Source organism: Mytilus californianus, unplaced genomic scaffold (assembly GCF_021869535.1).
Source record: "Mytilus californianus isolate M0D057914Y unplaced genomic scaffold, xbMytCali1.0.p SCAF_4, whole genome shotgun sequence".
Lineage (NCBI taxonomy): Eukaryota > Metazoa > Mollusca > Bivalvia > Mytilida > Mytilidae > Mytilus > Mytilus californianus.
This window is the reverse complement of record NW_026262690.1, coordinates 126,029,935-126,050,980: the sequence shown is the minus strand read 5'-3', so window position 1 is coordinate 126,050,980 and position 21,046 is coordinate 126,029,935. Positions and strand designations below refer to the sequence as shown.

General features: G+C 32.4%; 1 protein-coding gene across 1 annotated transcript; it reads left to right on the top strand.

The window, feature by feature from the left end:
- Nucleotides 1-1,360: 1,360 nt before the first annotated feature.
- Nucleotides 1,361-13,859, top strand: LOC127739370 (visual system homeobox 2-like). The gene is made up of 5 exons (XM_052251068.1): nt 1,361-1,828; nt 8,686-8,767; nt 10,841-10,964; nt 12,821-13,001; nt 13,340-13,859. Exons 1-5 carry the CDS (start codon nt 1,429-1,431, stop codon nt 13,606-13,608), a joined length of 1,056 nt encoding a protein of 351 aa, XP_052107028.1. The 5' UTR covers nt 1,361-1,428; the 3' UTR covers nt 13,609-13,859.
- Nucleotides 13,860-21,046: the final 7,187 nt, after the last annotated feature.

Sequence of the window (21,046 nt, the reverse complement as noted above, 5' to 3'; positions counted from 1 at the left end):
ACTGGATATTTGTCCCCTTTTCTGTATTGTAAATTCTCTACGTTCGGAATTTTCTGCAAATTTAAAATTATATTTACATCACTTCGTTTTGAATATAATCAGTACCTTGCAGTTAATATGATGAAGTAAAATGTCATAATATTGCTTTTTTTTTTCGAAAACTTACAAATATCATTTTAAAATGTAATGACTGAAAAAATTATATCAAAGTAAATGTTTTGTTTTTTTATTAGTTTTAATTCTTTTTAATCCGACTGAATTTGAACTTCTTCATCTATATATAGAAGTAAAAATTTTTAAAACGTGTATTACGATAAGATAATAAAACATATAGTATTCCAAATTTGAAAATGTTTTTCTATATTTCTTTGCACATTTCAATCATATGATTTTGTTTTCCCTGTAAATCTTAAAGATGGCTTATACTTGAACATGTCCGCATGAAACTATGGCTATTTTCTTTCTTATTCTGGTCTGGGAGATTTTACACTGTATCATGTCGGGGCCTTTTCTAGCTTATATATATATATATACTATACGGTTTGGGATTTTCTCATTGTTGAAGGCCGTACGGTGACCTATAGTTGCTCACACGTCATTTGGTCTCTGGTAGATAGTTGTCTCATAGACAATCATACCACGTTTTCTTATTTTAAATAGAAAACAAATAGCTAATTCATCATGTTATTATAAAAACACTAGGGTTAAAATAAGGTGTAAGCAAGAAAACTGTAAAATTTCACATGAAAAGTTTGTTTTGTTCGAACTTTCCTTTTTGACATTTTGTGGAAGACGGTTTGAAGTGTTACCCAATTCATTATATCACTTGGTTCGTCTCTCCCACTAGGACATCCTTCAAAGTGGCAATTATATTTAAAACATTTGTCCATTTAATAAAAGCTAATTGTACTAAAAATCTGAAATACACATTTTTAAACTTATATCAAATCATTATTTATACAAGCAATTGACAGAAATTGAATATAAAGGTTGTTGCATTAAATGTGTAAAAAGGACGGAAAGCAAGGCGCCCCTTTGAGAAGGTTCGTGTTTATTTCATCGCCAGTTAATCTGTTAAACCTGTCGAATTTCACAAGTGATTGACAAATACAAGATATTTGTGTAAATAAATGGGAGGAGATAGTCATGAAAAACAAAAAGGTAATTAGGATGTGAATGACCACGTGACTTTCACGGTGATGGGGTGGATACCTTCTTGACAGGTAATAATATCTGTAATATGCAAATATTCATGTTGGAGACCCATTGGTCTATGTGCATCATAATGCTGGGATATAATTAGCGAAGTTAAATATAATTGTAACAGTTCTAAATTGGCCTGCTAAGGACCGACAAATTTACTGATTTCCTCTACAATTAGCATAAGTGAAAAATTAATTACCAACATTTACAAACTGTATTTGGACTATGAATACACAGCAATCTATGAGCTTCCAGACCCCGTACAATAATGGAACACTTTACAGTCCACCACAACAGAGACAGTCTTTTGCAATCCATGAAATTCTCGGACTGCCAAATTGTCGACAGAACCAGAGCCCAGACTTTCTAGATGCACAGGGATACACTAACATATCGTATGTACCAGGACTAACACCGACCTCTCCATACCAAACAGGCAATGTTGGATTTGAAACACAACCACAAGGTTTTTACAGAGACCAGACTGTTCCACAGGGTACAAGTACTTCTTTTTGTCCATGGAGACTGGATACGGGGACAGTTACAGCCCAAACATATTCTACAGGTACCCCACGGTACACAGACAACATGGGGTACGGAGTCAAGGCACCGGCCTTGGACGAAGGTGAGTTTACGTTCCTTCTATACTTTTGTGAGTTAAGATCATACTAGCATTATGAAGTTTTAAGATTATTAGTAATGTCTGGGAAAACTGAAATGGGGAGTGAGTCTCATTTTTAAGAAAATCAAATACTTTGAACATAGAAAAAAATCTAATACTGTACTTCTTGTGTATGTGGTTCCATTTAAGTAGTCAGAAGTATATATATTTTTTTCTGATATTGTTTAAATAATGATTATTCATGGAATTTATGACAGAAAAATAAAACTTTTACTATTTGTCCTCAGACGAGTAACCAATTCTGGTTTAATTGTTTAGAATTATATTTCATTTGAATAATTTTCTTTTTTTTGCATTTCGATCTTTTACAAAATCAAAAATAGTTTACAAAATGAAATAATACTGAAAACCCGAATTTTTAGATGTCCCTTTATCCGTAGGTCGGATATATAAATGCATGCATCAAAGTTGGTGAAATTAAGGACAAATAAACAAATTTAAATTATACATTAATATTAAAAGCTGTCAGACTTCATGTTATTTTTAATCTATCACAAGTCATATTAGCTTATCCAGTTGGTCTAGCTGTTTGCATTCATATTCAAACATTTATCGGTGATGTTTTTAAGTTTCAATTACATGTAATATGGACATGACTATTTCTAACATGTACTAGCTTTTCTATGGCGTCAACAAACATTTTGACTGGCATCTTGTTATGAAAAAATATATTCAACATTTGCTCCAGAATAATAATTCTTAATAATCTACATGTAATATGCATTGTGTATGACACTTTATTTTTGTGTCAATTTTTATCTATGCTTGAATTAAGGAAAATAAATCTAATGATTTTGCTTAAATAACAAGATAAGCGGCATGTTTTATATTTCATACGTATCTTTATAAATAATACGAATGAATATGCATTAGCGAAACTAAAGGGGGTTGTTTCCTATGGTTTGATGTTTCGAGCATTTAGCTGGAACTTCTCTTCCCAGTGCTCATCTTGCACATATAACACCGAGAGCCCCTTTGATATGATATTTACAGCAAATGTATATTTTAAAACATGTTAGAGGGGTCTAAATACAGCACAAACAACATTTTCCAATAGACCAAAAAAGTGAAAAAGTATATTTTCACAAAACACATTTGACTAGCAGGTCGAACAACTGATGTTCTTAAACCCTGCTGACTGCCATTGGCGATTGCCAAATAAACGGATCATCAGATGTAACAAAATGGATTTTATTATTAATTTATTACCAAACAGAAAACAATAAGTTTGCGGAAAAGAACGTTTGAACGTTGTTTTCAATTTAGACGTGTTCTAAAACATGTAATATACATTATAACTTCTCTGATTCAGTTACATCGAATACCATTTTTAAAACATTTTGAATTAAATTAATTTTAAATAAAAATAAAAATCGAATTTACTAAACATATATAACAGTAAACTTGTAAAAATGGATAATTGTAGGTATTTCATAAGTAAAGAAAAAAATAACCGCTAGTTGCCAGTTTACCTCAGATTTTTACCGACGTTCGTGTAAGGCCATAATCATGCTAAAATAAAGCCTTTATTATTTCTCCCTTGGAATATTCTTCTATAGTTCTTCACATCTTCTGTCGTAGCCTGGCATCCTGACCCAATCTTAGGTCTAATACTTCGTCGATAACTGTCAAGCAGTGAGCCATGATCCGAGGCTACTTCTGTCGATGCCACTGCTGGTGGACAATTTGTCCGCGATGACATCATCCTCCACGTATGCAATAACGAAGGTCAGCTTGAATACCGCTGTTTGAATGTCTCCTTGATATATCTTCTTCCCTTTTTTTAATGTTTACATGTTTTGTTGTTTTTTCTGACTTGCAAAACACGGTCATGTCCTTGATTTGTCAAAAGTTAAAATATTCCAGATGTTTCCTTACGTCCGGTCATGATATTTTCAAACTTTGAAGTTCCTGTTTTCATTTTTGTTCCCCATCTGCATGTGCTGAATATGATCTTATTATTATACCAACTTCCCGGATTTGATATTCAGTAAATATACATTTTACTGGCCGCGTAAAAATAAAAATAATTTTAGTCATTAATAAAAGTAAATAACTTAACTTTTCAATTATAAAAATTACAAGAATAGCAAAACCTTGAAATCATACCATTTCATATAACATACAATAATATACAAATGTAAAGCATCGCAAAATGCTAAAAAAAAACAAAGAAGGAAACGGTAAAAGTGGAAAAATAATGTTAGCTTGTTCAATGCTATTATCACTCGAATAAAATGTGTAAAAAAATCTACCGTTATGCTAGACCTAAAAGGTATTCTTTTCTGTGTTTTTTTTCCGGTTTGAAACGAATAACTGCGGGTTGCTTTCTAAACGACTAGCGGCAAATATTTCATGTATTACTATATGGATATGCATGTTTAGAATAATGAATGAATGACGAAATGTTATACATGAAGAAATTAATTTGGAATTGATTCGTCCACAGTCTGATTGAGATTCTAACCAATTTTCAGAAAACTTTATCTTCTAATATATGATACATGTAAATAGAAAGTTAAATTAACAAAACGTTTTTTCAACAGGCTAATATTAACATGCAGATAATTATTTTTATATTTATACATGTTATTAGTTTTTGTTTTGAAATAACTAAATTAGAATTAAATAACACAATTTCCCCTTGTCTAATCAAGAAAAAAAATCACAGTTTTGCATTCAAATACATAATAATATAAACAGAAACCACTTATATCCCATATGTTAAACATTTATAATTGGAAAATAATATCATATTTTAAGATTTAGTTGCAATTATTACAATAAGTGTAGTGTTTTTATCTTATTTTTGTTTTTTTGTTTTTAATATTCTGGTTTTTTTTCTTCTTTTCCCCTTTCTCCGCATTTCATTTAAAGAAAACAAATTATTTATTGAAATTAAATTATTTCACCTGAGTGATATTTATAAGATTTTTCGTATATTTAATTTTCAAACGTTGTTTCTACCGGGAACAGTTACAAGCATATATCAGTATTTTCATTGCTTTTAGAGTCAATATTTAGCCAATTATCGCATTATTCTAAATCCATTGAAGAATTATTTGTTGGTTTAGGAGGGATTACAACCCTAACATCAACTAATACAATTTGTTTTTATTTCCTGTAATGCGGAAGAGATTAAGTTATTCATACCTGTAAGAATAATCGAGTTTTATCAATGAAATATTTGGCGTATTAGTAAAAACTTTATTGAAATTATGCAAATATGCATTTTTGCCCTCTTGTTTTTTTCTTCGCTGGATCAAGTTTATGTGTGAATTTAAACTAAATTTTACGACCGGAGGTTGGAAATACTGGGGCGATTCTTTATATAAACAAGGAGATATCGTATGATTGCCAATGACACAAATTTTAACTAGAGACCAAAGGACGAAAATGTAAACAGCTATAGGTGTTCATAATAAGTATAAGATTATTAATAACATTCAACTTTTCAACGGAAACTTCCGTTTGTGTTTTGTGTGTGAACTATGATACTGAAATTCTTGTAAAGGTTTATATGTTGCCTCTATATGTCTAGTTTTGTCGATGGGTTGCTGTAATCTCCTTTTACTCGTATGAAAATAATTATACGGTAAAATAAAACATAAAATTAATTTCAATACATTTTAAAATAATACAATTCATAAATACTCTATTAGTCGTTATTATGATTGATTTAACTGCTAAATAAGAAAGATCTGAGAAAATGATGTATTCCTTGACTTAGAAAGTAAAATTGTGGAAAACGTGTTATAATTCACACGTTATAACAATTTATTAAACAAACTAATTTGACGGTTTGTCTATTAGATTAAAACCGGCGAATTTCGCCCAGTTAGCCTTCCAATTATACGAGCAGATATTGTCATTAAACAAGTCGGTAACGACACGGTTGCCATTTGCTTATTGACATGAGTACAAAGATGGCCAATTGAGCAGAGATGATGTTTTGTGCGAGTACCGCGGGAAGTCGTGGTCTAGTGCGATCTTTTGTACCGGAGGTGATATCATACCGTGAACACGGACAAAATGACAATACAATTAACACTATAACCTGATGACATCTTCACGTTGGACGTATAAACACCGACCATTTATTACGCGGCACTTGATCGGTCCTTCAGCTAATTCCTGATGGGAACAAACGTCCTGGTAACCTGTTATGTTAATGCACTGGTGTTCACGTCAATGCTGCATTTTAATTAAAAGGAAAAAAAAGGAAAAAAAAACTGGTCAAGTAGTTTGTAAAATTCGTAATATTTGCTTTTTGTCGTATCAATTGCTGACATTTTCAAGGGGGTCAAGATCATTAAAACGTTAAACATATTATTATTATCGTATGTAGTTTAAAATGAAATTTAAAATAACTTCTTGTTAAATATTCAATCAGTAATTTTCTTATGAAATCCGTGGTGTTCTTTTTTCTCCTTTTTTTATATTTTGTTTGTTTCATTTGTTTACTTCTTTGTTTGTTTGTTTGTTTGATTTTTTTTTATATTTAACAGATAACGTCGTTTAAGATACGCAGGTCTTTGTAATGGGTAATATCTGGGTATTTCCACCATTCAAGTTTATGGGTTACCATCGTTATTTTCTTTTACTGATCGTGAAATCAATGTATATCTTTGAATGCGTTCGAAGATGCTACCTTATTCACCGGGGCTCGGGATTTCTCGACAAAATTGGTTTTTTTTCCAGTGCTTCAATTGGTTGAAGAGCACATATCGTTATAAAATAGATTTCCCGATCCCCTATACCGTATTTTTAACCTTGGATGATAATTTCATTTTTAAAATATAAATCAGACATTTTTTAGTTAAATATGGGTTTTGATAGATAACGCAGATAAAACATTGCACATTTATATTCAACCACATATGATCATATACTTCGTTGTTGACGGATGCGATTATTTCATGTGAAGATTTGATAAACACAAATTTCTGTTTAATATGAATACATAAATTTCAATTGTTATCTTATTTCAATCAATATGAGAGATGATTAAAACTGTCATTTATACTTGAAAATTTTAAGATGTTTCTTTGTCCTATGCTTTCAACAACATGTAGCTGCAGATGAAATGTTAGGAACTTGCAGATATTTTTTAAAGCGATATTTCGGCAGGTGAATTTGCTCAGGTTTAGGATTGAAACCTAATTTTCCTCACTAATGACAGTTATAGTTTTTTTCCGATTTTCTAATAAAAATAAAAATTATGAAAAATTCAGCAAATATTTGAATCATCTAAACGGGTTCAATAGCACCTGGAATTCCTTATCAGGTTAAAACACAGAAAATCCATTTCTGATAGTCCGGGTGTTAGGAAGGAAAATTGGTTGTTAGTAACATCATTGTTGGATCAAAATGAGCAAGATCGTGTTAACAGTTTTAATCATGATGATTTGAATTTATAAGTTTTGTCTAGTCGCAATTTTCCACAATAAGCGTTCTCGCTCTATGGTTTTGCCCCTGCTTTTACGTACAATGATAATATACTCCCCTCCCATAAAGCTGTTTCAGTATTTTGCAAAAACAAATGGAAAAAATAAAATAAAATTCAAATCTTTAATAGTCAACTTATATTATTTTTACCTTGTACTTAACAATGTATTTTCAGTCGTGTTTTATACATCATAATTTATAATATCAAAACTAGACGGCATGCATTTCCAATCGTGTTGTAAATGATAGATATTGAAAGTTCCTTTCGACCCACTCTTACCGATTTCCATTTATCTTTCTATTACATGTAAAACTACATGTAAAATGAAAAACCAATGTCAACGTCCCGCTAATTATATTTAACTTTTAACGTATCTAGCCGTATACCAACATCGTACAGCGTTCGGAATGTTAAATCCACAAGACTTACGTCCGTTCTACCGGCTCTCGAGTTTTGTGTATTCAGATATTACCATTTATTTAAACAGTCTTGTCTTAGTCACATTAAAGTATACTTAAGTGGTTAACTGGTACCACAGATTATCTCAAGTTTTTGACACAATCGGTTTGGCAGCCATGACACTGGGCGCCATGTTCTGTGTCTTCGTCAGTGCCTTTTCCTGTCGTTTAAATCGTATTTGTTTGTTTTTCTTTTATCGTAATCAATATAATGAAGAGCTATTTAAAATACCACTTTAATTTTTACTTAAGTGAAAGCAAAAAGTACGTTTGTTTTCTTTTTAAATTCAATATCAAGGTTATACTTGACCTCAACATATTGTAGGCCCTAAATTAATAAAATGGCTTGTAATACATTTGCATGTAAAATTGATGTGGTCATTTGTCAGTCAGAAGTACTTCCGGTAAAATGTGGGGGTGTAAACAAACTATCCTTTTTATTATTGACAAGCATTTAAGATCTGTAGACTAGTTCAAAGAACTTTTCCTATGAATTGACCTTTGGCTTTTGAGGATATCGGTGTCGGTCAACCTTAGTGAAAGCAATTCCCTAAAGGACAAACATGTCGTGCATACCACCTAAATGTGTATTTATTAAACTGCTCGCTGATTCCCATTTTACATCTCAACATATTTATTTTCATAACTGCATGGTTAAGTATTATATGACAAGTATCGCACAAAAAAGCAAACAAAAAAAAACCAGACATTTTTGTTAATGTACGTCATTTTTAAAACATTGCAACAAATTACCAACTGTAATAGATGTTACATTCTTTGAGTTTTGCCCAAGATGGTCTCATCCGGAAACCCTGGAGCCGGAAACCCTCGATCCTCCACGGAGGATGTTTTCTATATATATATATATATGTTTATTTTGTTTGTATTTTCAGGTTTACAACGACCAGAATGTGCTCATCTTGAGAAAACAGAACAACAGATAAATAAAAAGCAGAAAAAGCGACGAAGACACAGGTATAATAATCAAACAAAATAAAGGTTTTTTTTTTATGTATGGCTTGCTCTCTCACTGACGCATACTCAAGCTTGCTCTCTCACTGACGCATACACAAGCTTGCTTTCATTCATATTGCATTATTTAATAGGGTCTTGTATACGGCAGTTGAAAAAGGAGGAGGGTATTTCTATATTTTTTTTTATTTTCAAAGCCTTTTTTCCCTTTTCTCTAATGTCCTATACTTTTTTATCATTCAAATCAAACATTCAACATGCAAGGACAGTAGTCCCGGGCCTTAAGCCATCATTTTATACCAAAATTACCCAAATATTTTACATATTTTTAAAGTTGCGCACGAACTATTTTTTTTTTAAATATGTACTAATTTCGTATATATGTTCTTCCGGGTCAGACCCTAATTAGTGTTTCTATATCATTACACGGCCTGAAGGGCACATTTTCGCTGGTTAATTGCGAAATGGTTTTTATTTTTTTTTTTTTTTTTTTTTTGCACTTGAGAGGAATACGTACCCATCTCCATACAATTTTTTTATCAAATGGAGAATGGTTGCGATTATTTTACCACGAAAAACTAAGCATTTTTCCATATAGCACATATTTTGTAAAAGACCTTGAACAGTTTGTAAGACGCCTCAACAAAAAATCTAAATGGTTCTGGCGTTTAAATGACAAAATTGTCGTTCTACATACAATTATACAATATCTTATATTTTTATTTTTTAAAAGATGAATTTTCTTTAACGATCTAATTGGAAAAACTAATTTCGTCATATCATCAAATTGATATACAATGCTTTATTATATTTCAAATTAAGCAAAACCGGAGAATAATTCAAAATTTAATAAGCGATGCATGTGCGTTGTATGTTATGTTACTTCCCTAGCAGTAATGTGATTGACTAGATGTCATGACCATGAAATAAACAACCTAATCATTTTCGCTCCAGCTCAGTCAATTAGTTCTTCCAGAATGCTTAATGTCCAAATTTGCTTCTTTATTAACGTTATAAGATCGACCGGTCTTCAGTAATTAAGGATAGTTACTGAAAATAAAAGGAAGGAGTAGTTATTTCATTTTCCAATTTAATCATTTCTGCCAATAATGTTTGAACTGAACAAATAATTGCTTGTTATGTTTCTATCTTCATTACCTTTTCTTAAACAGAAAGAAATGACAAACTGAATCTGGATATGAATTCAACATAAGTTACAAAACAAGGCAGGAGACGTTCAGAAACCGACATCCATTAATCATAAAGCTATTTGAAATTCACAAATGAGAAAAAAATCAAGATCGTTTCAAATGTAGTTTCCTTTTCTTTAGCCAAATTATTTCTATTAAGAAAAGTTAAACATGGATATAAAAAGCTAATGTATGCAATTACGACTTCTTTGTTTTACAATTTATGTATTCTATTCCGTACATGGATATGTATCTTTTAGGGACACGCTTGTGTAAAAAATGTAATGCACACAGTGCTAAAAAGTATATAACGTAGAGCTTTATATAGTGTAACAAATTACTCCGCGCTTAAAGAAAACCGTAACTCTTTTAAAGTCAAATTCTAAGATGATTGAAATGCATTTTATACATATAAGTTCCAAACAATTATGAATACATACTTTCCAATTTTGATTGAAATATGGATTAAAACAATTTCTGTCTCATGATTATAATGTTACATAATTGGTCAAGTTGAAGCCAGAGAAGGTCAGGCCAATTAAAACTACCAGCAGAACTTAAAAAAGTCGAAACGTTTTTGATCCCTTTTTTTTACCAGAATAGTTAGTTACATGAAACTAGTGTTTTAAGTTAAGTTTTAGTTGAGCCACTTTTGCTTGTGAAGTTTATTTGCTCTTTATATTAAATAAAAAATATGTCTGTCTTTATTAAAATCATAGCTACGCCGACACAGCATTATATGATTATGTTTAGTACAATCGTGAAAAAAATAATTAATGTCGGCTAAAAAATGAAAATGAATTGCTTCACAGTTGTCGTGTTGCATTATTTTCTGTTTTATATATAAAAACAATGGCTTTAATATTTTCTATTGTTACTTTTGCAGAACAATTTTTACGGGTTATCAAATAGAAGAACTAGAAAAGACTTTCAAAGAATCTCACTATCCGGATTTATATGCCAGGGAAGTTCTAGCTCTAAAAATTGATCTTCCAGAGGACAGAATACAGGTTAGAACATCACCGTCAACCATTGAGTTTTTTTATGCGTATAGTCTTATATCATCTCGTAAGGGTGAACAAAATTATATTGACTACACTTTTTCACTATTGTACTTCAGCAAAAAAAGCCCTGGATTCAACTTGTCCATACAGATGGTTTTCGTTTGAAGCAACAATATGCTTGCCTGAATGATAAAACGAATAGATAGACCAAAATAACAAGTACGTTTGATTAGGTTTTGCGTGTCTGTTTTTTTTTTCTTTCTTTCTTTTTTTGTAACTTGGTACTTTTGGTTCTAAACTTTTTTTTCGAATAAAACAAAATGATGAAAATGCATAAATATAAACCTTGCCTATTTTTTGAAGTAATGAAATTTTAAAACCCATTATTTTTATCTGGACGTAAATAATCAGACCTTTAATTTCCATGTTTTCTTCGTAACCTGATTAAAATTCTTTAAAAAATGTAATGTACGAAGCGAACTGAAAATTCTTTCTTAAAGTTAGAGAGGAAATTGTAGAGTTGTTATTTTTGCACCATGCTGTGTCTTATGTTTACATTGCATTTATTTAATCAAAATTGTTCCTACAATATCGAAGATAGTGGCACGTGCATGCATGTCACAAGCGATAAGGAACGGAAACTAACATGCCAAAATATGCTAGCTAGTTTGGAAAATAAACACCGAACATCAATATACTATTTTATCGTTGACCCCTAATGTGACCTTTATTTGTACATTTTATAATTATTTGTGTTTCTATCGAAACTGATAACAAAACAGCATATTTTGCATCTTTTTGTAAAAATTTCTTTCTTTTTTTTTCATTTTCACGGCCAATCTAAAAAAGTAAAACCTTTATCTTATTATCATGGATAAATATGTTTTCTAGTGTAAAATGTTTATCTTAAGTAAAATAATGTAGTACTAATTAAAATCACCAGCTTTTAGGCATACCTTGTGTATATATAATGAGTGAATGCAACACTTACCTGAAATATATCTTATAAAATGGATGCCTGATCTTGTTTCTTATTTCAGACATTTTGCGATTTTTAAGTCTTGTAATTTGAAATTGACATCGGTCTCAAAATTTTGCAATTGTAACTTAAATATTTTGAAGTAAACAAACTTAAACTTAACTTGTTCGTGTTATTCAAGTTCCCATTTTTTCAGTCAAGAAAATTCTAACATGGAATATTTGTTTTGTAAAATCGGTTTAATGATGTCCACCTTTCTATGATGCATATTTACTGTCGAGTCTGATCTATACACAGTTACATGCAAGTCAACCTTTCTATGATGCTTATTTACTGTCGAGTCTGATCTGTACGCTGTTACATACAAGTCAACCTTTCTATGATGCTTATTTACTGTCGAGTCTGATCTGTACACATTTACATACAAGTCAACCTTTCTATGATGCTTATTTACTGTCGAGTCTGATCTGTACGCAGTTACATACAAGTGTATAAATGTAAACATTAAATATTTGGTACTAAATTTGAAATATATTAATAGATATAAGAAGATGTGGTATGAGTGCCAATGAGAAAACTCTCCATCCAAGTCACAATTTGTAAAAGTAAACCATTATAGGTCAAAGTACGGCTTTCAACAAGGAGCCTTGGCTCACACCGAACAGCAAGCTATAAAGGGCCTCACAAATGACTAGTGTAAAACCATTCAAACAGGAAAACCAACGGTCTAATCTACATAAAAAAACGAGAAACGAGAAACACATATGAACCACATCAACCACTGAACACCAGGTTCCTGACTTAGGACAGGTGCAAACAAATGCAGCGGGTGTAAACGTTTTTTAATTAAGTCACTTTTCATTGTATTATAATGTTTTGATAGGTTTGGTTTCAAAACAAGAGAGCGAAATGGAGAAAAACAGAGAAGAGATGGGGAAAGAGCAGCATTATGGCGGAATATGGTCTCTATGGTGCTATGGTTAGACACGCCCTTCCGCTTCCGGAATCAATCATTAATACTGCTGATAAAGGAATCGAGAAATCGAGTGCACCATGGCTGTTAGGTAATGATGGTTTTATTTTTCGGTCATTAAGAAGATGCAAAGCATTTATTTAGTTAATACATTTAGTTTTATATTTTTGAAAGCATTTTAACGAATCTCCTCTTTAATTTTACTATCTTTTCCCGCCAAATAGGATTACAAAAGCCACAGTAAATAGAAATGACAGAATTGTTCATTGTCAATATGTATTTTTCCCCGTCGTATGATTATAATTTAATTTATATGTGTAGATAATGTCCAATACATTATTTGAAAATGATAATTATAAATCAACTCAATAAAGTACACGTAAGAAAGATGAAAACTGTTTTTAAATAGCAGCTTTCTTCTTGTTTTAGGAATGCACAAGAAATCGTTAGAAGCTTCGAAGAAAATACGGGAAGAAGAAGAAGATTGCGTTGATAACACGGACAATAAAAATACAGACTTCCGGTCTGAGAGTATAGCCCAACTTAGAGCCAAAGCCCAGGAGCATAATGCTAGATTATTACAGGCCTTGAACAAGACTGACCAGGATAAACAGTCGGAGGAGGAATGTAGTGATAATTCATTTGATGGATCATTTTTTTCTGACACAGTGGAATCTTCTGATCTTCTTAGATCGTAATTATTTGACATCAGATCTTCTCCGTCCATTCAGTATTTATTGCATAATTATTAATTTATAGAGTAAAGTGACGTAGCGTAACCGTTGAAATAATCCTTTATTTTCCATTTATGTGTATAAACTCGGGGACTTATTTTCAGGATACAATATTGCCATACAAACAAAAACAATATCGAATTCATGCTCGCTCTCATCACACAAGATGCGAACCGCCATTTTAAATCTTTTTACTCCCATCTCTTCTAATTGAACTGGACAGTGTATTCATATATCCACATATTAAGTGTATTTCATTGATTTAGCTGTGATTGTCCTGTATCAACAACTCACTAACTTATTATTTATACCATACATTATTTCTATATAAATATTATCTTTGGTCTCCTAACATGCAAAGTAGCAGGAAAGACAACCCACGTTTTTTGCAAAAAGAACTGTTTCTTATGAATATATTAATAAATCGTCAATGAGAAAAAACTTTGAAGCGATAATCAAAATGAAAGTTTAAAACCTTTGAGGCGGAGAATGTACACATTGTAGGTAGGGACATATAGCCCGTGTAAAGCTTGCTAAATTCAAGGTTGGTTTTTTTCTGAACCATGCTTATCTAGACAAACATTTTTTTCATGTACAATTCGTGTCCAAAATCAGTTCGCAAATCAAAGTCACTGGAAATAACCTGCGATCATTTCTATTTTATATGTTTCATTTATGTTTTATTTATTATTTTGTATTGCCAATTGGATGTTATGATTGTAATATATATATATATATCTTTGCTACAATGGTTATTGGTCTGGGTATAGACTAATGTGATCAGGTTGGGGTTTTTGTTGTGCAATATTGCAAGAATAACATATAAAAATATTATACTGTTCTAAATAACACTGTATTTTCACACCCTATTACCACTACGGCAGATTCAGTATGATCTTTGTTCCCGATTATCACTACGGCAGATTCAGTATGATCTTTGTTCCCGATTATCACTACGGCAGATTCAGTATGATCTTTGTTACCGATTATCACTACGGCAGATTCAGTATGATCTTTTTACCGATTATCACTACGGCAGATTCAGTATGATCTTTGTTCCCGATTATCACTACGGCAGATTCAATATAGTCTTTGTTCCCGATTATCACTACAGCAGATTCATTATGATCTTTCTTTGTTCCCGATTATCACTACGGCAGATTCAGTATGATCTTTGTTACCGATTATCACTACGGCAGATTCAGTATGATCTTTGTTCCCGATTATCACTACGGCAGATTCAGTATGAACTTTCTTTGTTCCCGATTATCAATACGGCAGATTCAGTATGATCTTTGTTACCGATTATCACTACGGCAGATTCAGTTTGATCTTTGTTCCCGATTATCATTACGGCAGATTCAGTATGATCTTTGTTCCCGATTTCCATTAAAACAATTGTTTATGAACGCCATTGCAATACAATGAATTAATCGTGGAATGCAGATTTTGATATGTATTATACCTATTGTATCTGCATTTATACCTATAGCCGATAATAGGGCGTGGTTTCTAGACACCTGTAATGAAAAAGAAGGAAAACTATTTATCATATGTTTATTTCACCAGTAGAGTAATTTTCAAAGAGTCCTTGAATCTTCTCTTAAATTTATTGTATCACTGCCGTGTGAAAACTGTATCTTCACTGCCTTATGTGTGGACTATGATCATCTGAAAGACTAACATTTAAGATCATTAAATTAAACTATTATGTTTAAGGATTACTCATAACTACAATTTTAATAGATTTTTTTTACCAATTTAAGTATTTATTCAAGAAATTAATAAGAAGGACATCTCAAACAAAGCTTAAAATTCGACCGATAGTATTCCCTAACCCTAACCTTAACCGATAGTATTCCACTGCTATTCACATTTTTTGTTGCATGTGTCTTACAATACAAAATTCACAAAATCATTTCAAATATTTTATCAAAATTTTCTTCAGCATAAAGGTTTATCTAACATACTTAGTTTTGGAACGAAATAAACAGATATAGGTACAGCAGTTAATTATGAAGACCTGGCACGAAAGCGAAAAAAAGTCAATTTTAAAACGCTTTGAAATGTTATATGAACACAATTTAAATTTTTTTAAATATATGCCTGGTCATAGGAGATAACAATCATATAAAATGCATTAAAAAAGGAGGGATAACACTTGAAATTACATTAGTATCTATACCAATTTTAGAACAAATATCTTTCTGATAAAATCATTTAGTTTTAAACTGATTTCATATTTATCATTTGTACCAGTAACTTAATGTAATGAGACCATTAAATCTGTAGGTTATATTTTACATATAGTATGTATCACTATTATAATGGACCCTGAATGAGGTTTTTTAGAAATAGCATAATACTTTGAATTCCACCAGAGCTCATCAACTTTGATATTATGACTCTGAGTGAAATGATACATTGATAAATAGCCACACCCCTCTGACCCGTTGATTGTTTACATTCCATTTTAAACTTCAGTCAATGGCATAATTCATAATTGTCATGTCATTACGTAGCATTATTTCATTTGAATTTATTAATAAATGTTTTGAAGAAGTTAGTGCAATATGCCAGTATCTTGCTGACTACTGTAAATAGAAATAAAAATGAAAACAAATTATGTTCTTGATTTCTTCAAACAGGTACAACAAGTTTAAAAATATAACTGAAAGTTAATTGTTCTTTTAAGTGTTCTCTTGCCCTTTCGTCTGACACAATAATATTCAACAAGATTCTATATAATTTTTGTAATGATGTTTTTTGAGTTAAGAGTTATTTCCCTTGGTCGGCAAGTTGGAGGGCAAAATTAAAACACATGGTACCAGCAAGTCTGATAAGAGATCCTAACTACATTTTAGATTGTAGTAATGACTTAAACAAATAAGGTATGTTCGAAAAACAACTGTTTCTATTGGCTAGCGACCAGTAAAGTATGTTGAATTGGGTCGATTAATGAAGGAATTGCAAAGCTCCAACATTGCGACAAAGGGAAATAACTCTTACTCAAAATTACGTTAATCGAATATTCAATGGGAAAACTCCTTGTTAAATTACGTCAATCGAAAACTCTTACTCAAATTACGTCAATCGTTAACTATTTATTGTCGATAGTATTGATTGACAGAATTTAACTTTAGAATAATACAACTTCTGCGAATCGATTGAAACCAAAAACCAAACCACTATTAACATATGAACTTTTGATTAAAAGTACAACCACCAAGCCAGTTCTGTATTCTAATAGTAAAATTGCAATTGTATTTATACAAGTTACTAGTTACTACACCTGAAGTTGGTATTGTTACATTTATAGACAATGAAGTTCTGTTTCTATTTGCCACACCCTTGATCAACATAACAGAAGGGGATAAATCTGATCATATAGCAAAATCCTAGGTACTTTATTCATATGATTTGCACCACGTGACTTTGACCCTTTTGATTAAATTACTTCCCTTAGTTGTAGATTGAAAATATAAATTTTATCAAATTTGTGGATAATCCGGTCTTTTTCCGTTTTGGATCTAAATAACGTGTCTTTGAAAACTGTCTTTGGCGGATATTTACAAATTCTTTATGAAATTTGAATGACAGATGTTTAAAATTTGACTATTTACGAAATGGGAAGGATGTAATCATCATGTTTTTAAAAGAGTTTGGCCGATAACTTAAGAAAGCAGGTGAGATAAAAGTTAATTAATCTGAAAATTCAACCTTCAAGTCGTTTCCCTATATGCGGACAAATCATGAACAATGCCATCTTGTATCTTCATTAAGTCTCCCAAAAGAAGTTTGGGAAGACTTATTGGTTTTGCTCAGTTCTTATTATTCTTCTTCTTCTCCCGCCGCTTTTAAATTTGAACTTGTCCGCACCCGTTCTCCAAAACCGCTTGTCAGATTAACTTAGGGTTTCACAATATGCTAGACTAACATGTCTAGTGGTGCAATCAGGGTTTTGTTTGTGCATTAGGGTTTATAAAGGGGTACTTTGAGGGGCAAAAAGAAAGGAGGGTTTTACTATAGAACCCTATGGGATTTTATTTTTTTAAATTTTCAAATGATTATAAATTGAAAACCGTTTGTGATAGACACAATCTTTTTAATTGAAAATTTTCTAAATGATAAAGCACATTAAATGAAATATAGGGTTAGTCCCCAGGGGTCACCCACACCCCCTGCCATTTAAGAAAGTTCTAATATCTTGTAAATTGTCGAGATCCCCACCCTAAACCATATATATTCTGGTTTGTCATGCTAAGATGGTTTGAATGATATACAAGGTTAGTCCCCAGGGGTCATCCCGACCCCCTGCCATTTGAGAAAGTTCTAATATCTTGTAAATGGTTGAGATCCCCACCCCTAAACCATATATATTCTGGTTTGTCATGCTAAGATGGTTTGAATGATATACAGGGTTAGTCCCCAGGGGTCATCCCGACCCCCTGCCATTTGAGAAAGTTCTAATATCTTGTAAATGGTCGAGATCCCCACCCCTAAACCATATATATACTGGTTTGTCATGATAAAGCACATCAAATGAAATATAGGGTTCGTCCCCAGGGGTCACCCCCACCCCCTGCCATTTAAGAAAGTTCTAATATCTTGTAAGTGGTCAAGATCCCCACCCCTAAACCATATATATTCTGGTTTGTCATGCTATGATGGTTTGAATGATATACAGGGTTAGTCCCCAGGGGTCATCCCGACCCCCTTCCATTTAAGAAAGTTCTAATATCTTGTAAATGGTCGAGATCCCCACCCCTAAACCATATATATTCTGGTTTGTCATGATAAAGCACATCAAATGAAATATAGGGTTAGTCCCCAGGGGTCACCCCCACCCCCTGCCATTTAAGAAAGTTCTAATATCTTGTAAGTTGTCAAGATCCCCACCCCTAAACCATATATATTCTGGTTTGTCATGCGAAGATGGTTTGAATGATATACAGGGTTAATCCCCAGGGGTCACCCCCACCCCCTGCTATTTAAGAAAGTTCTAATATCTTGTAAGTGGTCAAGATCCCCACCCCTAAACCATATTTATTCTGGTCTGTCATACCAAGATGGTTTGAATGATATACAGGGTTAGTCCCCAGGGGTCATCCCCACCCCCTGCCATTTGAGAAAATTCTAATATCTTGTAAATGGTCGAGATTCCCACCCCTAAACCATATATATTCCTGTTCATCATGTCTCGAACATTTGAATGACGTATACGGTCAGTCCCCAGGGGTTCCCCCACCCCCAATGTTCTTATATCTTGTAAATGGTCGAGATCCCCACCCCTAAACCATATATATTCCTGTTCGTCGTGTCTCGAACATTTGAATGATGTATAGGGTCAGTCCCCAGGGGTTTCCCCCACCCCAATGTTCTAGTATCTTGTAAATGGTCGAGATCCCCACCCCTAAACCATATATATTCTGGTTTGTCATGCCAAGATGATTTGAATGATATACAGGGTTAGTCACCAGGCATCAATAATGCATACAAATTTAATGGACCAAACCAATTTTCACTGGACTTTGTCAAATGTCAGGCGACACTGGGAATTACGAATTATGGGAGCTTCGTTTGGGAGACTTCGTAACAGCATCCTGTTACAATCATTTCTTGTTTCTATCTTGAATCTCGTTTTTTCACGAAAAATCGTTATTTTATATAGCAATTATACTACGATATCGCTTCCGATTTTCAAACTGAAAAGACCGAAAGTTGTCAAAGAAGACAATGTTCTTTTGTTAATGAACAGAACATATCCAGAAATCAACGCCACTTTGCTTATTTGAATATTATACTAAAGAAATCGGATACGGGTCACGGAAATTATATTGAAATGATAGGGAATTTTGAAAAAAATGTCTGTTTTAACTTTAATTTAAGTGAAAGACAGGTTGCCGGGACAGAAAATAAATATACACAACAATATACACCATTTAAACGAAACATAATGACTGTCGTTGCAAAAATCAAGGTTCCTGAGCTATTATAAAAATCGAAGCGAGAGGCTTTTAACATTGCAGTATAAAATACAGGCTAAAATGGCTGAAACGTCAAATTTGCAAACTTCGTGTTGAAAATTGGCTAACAAGGTCATTACAAAAACAGGTTGCCGGGATGAAACTTGAAACTTGAATGTCCAAAGAATAAGCAAGTCCAAACCTTGTATGTGTAGTCGTTGAACTCTAGGTTCCCACGTAAAGTTAAAATGTCCCTATTTCAAGAAGAATTAACTCACGAAAACACGAAAAATTCACTAAATTCGCGTTCATTCTTTTGATTTTGACCGCCTGACAACTTTACGGAAATATCAGAGTGATTATAAACAAGGACTCTGTGACGGGCAAATTATAATATCCGTTTTTAAAGATTTTAATGATATCAAGCCAGTCCAGTTCAAACTATTATCACGTGGTACAATTCTCATTTACATATTATGAATATTAATTAGCAAACGTACTACTAATTTCTGGCTATGAGGCAAAAAACATAAACAATTCACCTACATGCGGACAAATTGTTGATTCGACTTAGGAATTGGTATATTTGCATTTTATTTTAGGGACATAACATAATCCTATTGTAATGGCTGCCTTCATAATAAGGCAATATGGCCGCTATGCAAATTAGCAAAGTACCCCAAATTTTACCATATGTTCTGTGGCGACTGAAGTATCTTTTAGTTTGTTAAACGCCTGTGCTGAGTCAGATACGCAAACATGTAGTTAGGTGCATTTATGGTTGTGTAAAGAAAGGCAACAGTAGTATACCGCTGTTCAAAAGTCATAAATCGATTGAGAGAAAAGAAATCCGGGTTACAAACTAAAACCGAGGGAAACACATCAACTATAAGAGGAAAACAACGGAACAACAGTAAACACTGAAGTGCAACAAAAAAACGCCAATGCAACATACATAGAAACGAACTATTTGATAACAACTGCCATATTCCTGACTTGGTACAGGACATTTTTAGAAAAAATGGTGGGTTGAACCTGGTATAACATGCGTAATTTTACTGCAATTAAACAACAAATGAGCTAGGATCACCCTACTGCCTGCAACACAAATGTTTTAGGATAATGTTTACTTCATGCTAAAGTCTCAATAGTGAAAGCCTGGTATTTTCAATCACTTTATCTAATGAGGGAGAAGTTATACTATCCTTGAGTATGTTCAATTCTAATGAAATGGTAAAAAGGAAAGAATAAATCAATATCCATAAAAAAACAGACACCATGTCAAAAAAAGAAATACTTCGAACATACAAACAGGTCTACAATACACTGCCCAGAACAGTACATAATGATCAAAATCCTAGCTGAACTCTGGAGCTTCAGAATGAAAAAAGACGGAACACAAGTTGGCAATTGGTGAATAGACTAGAGGTTCTGAA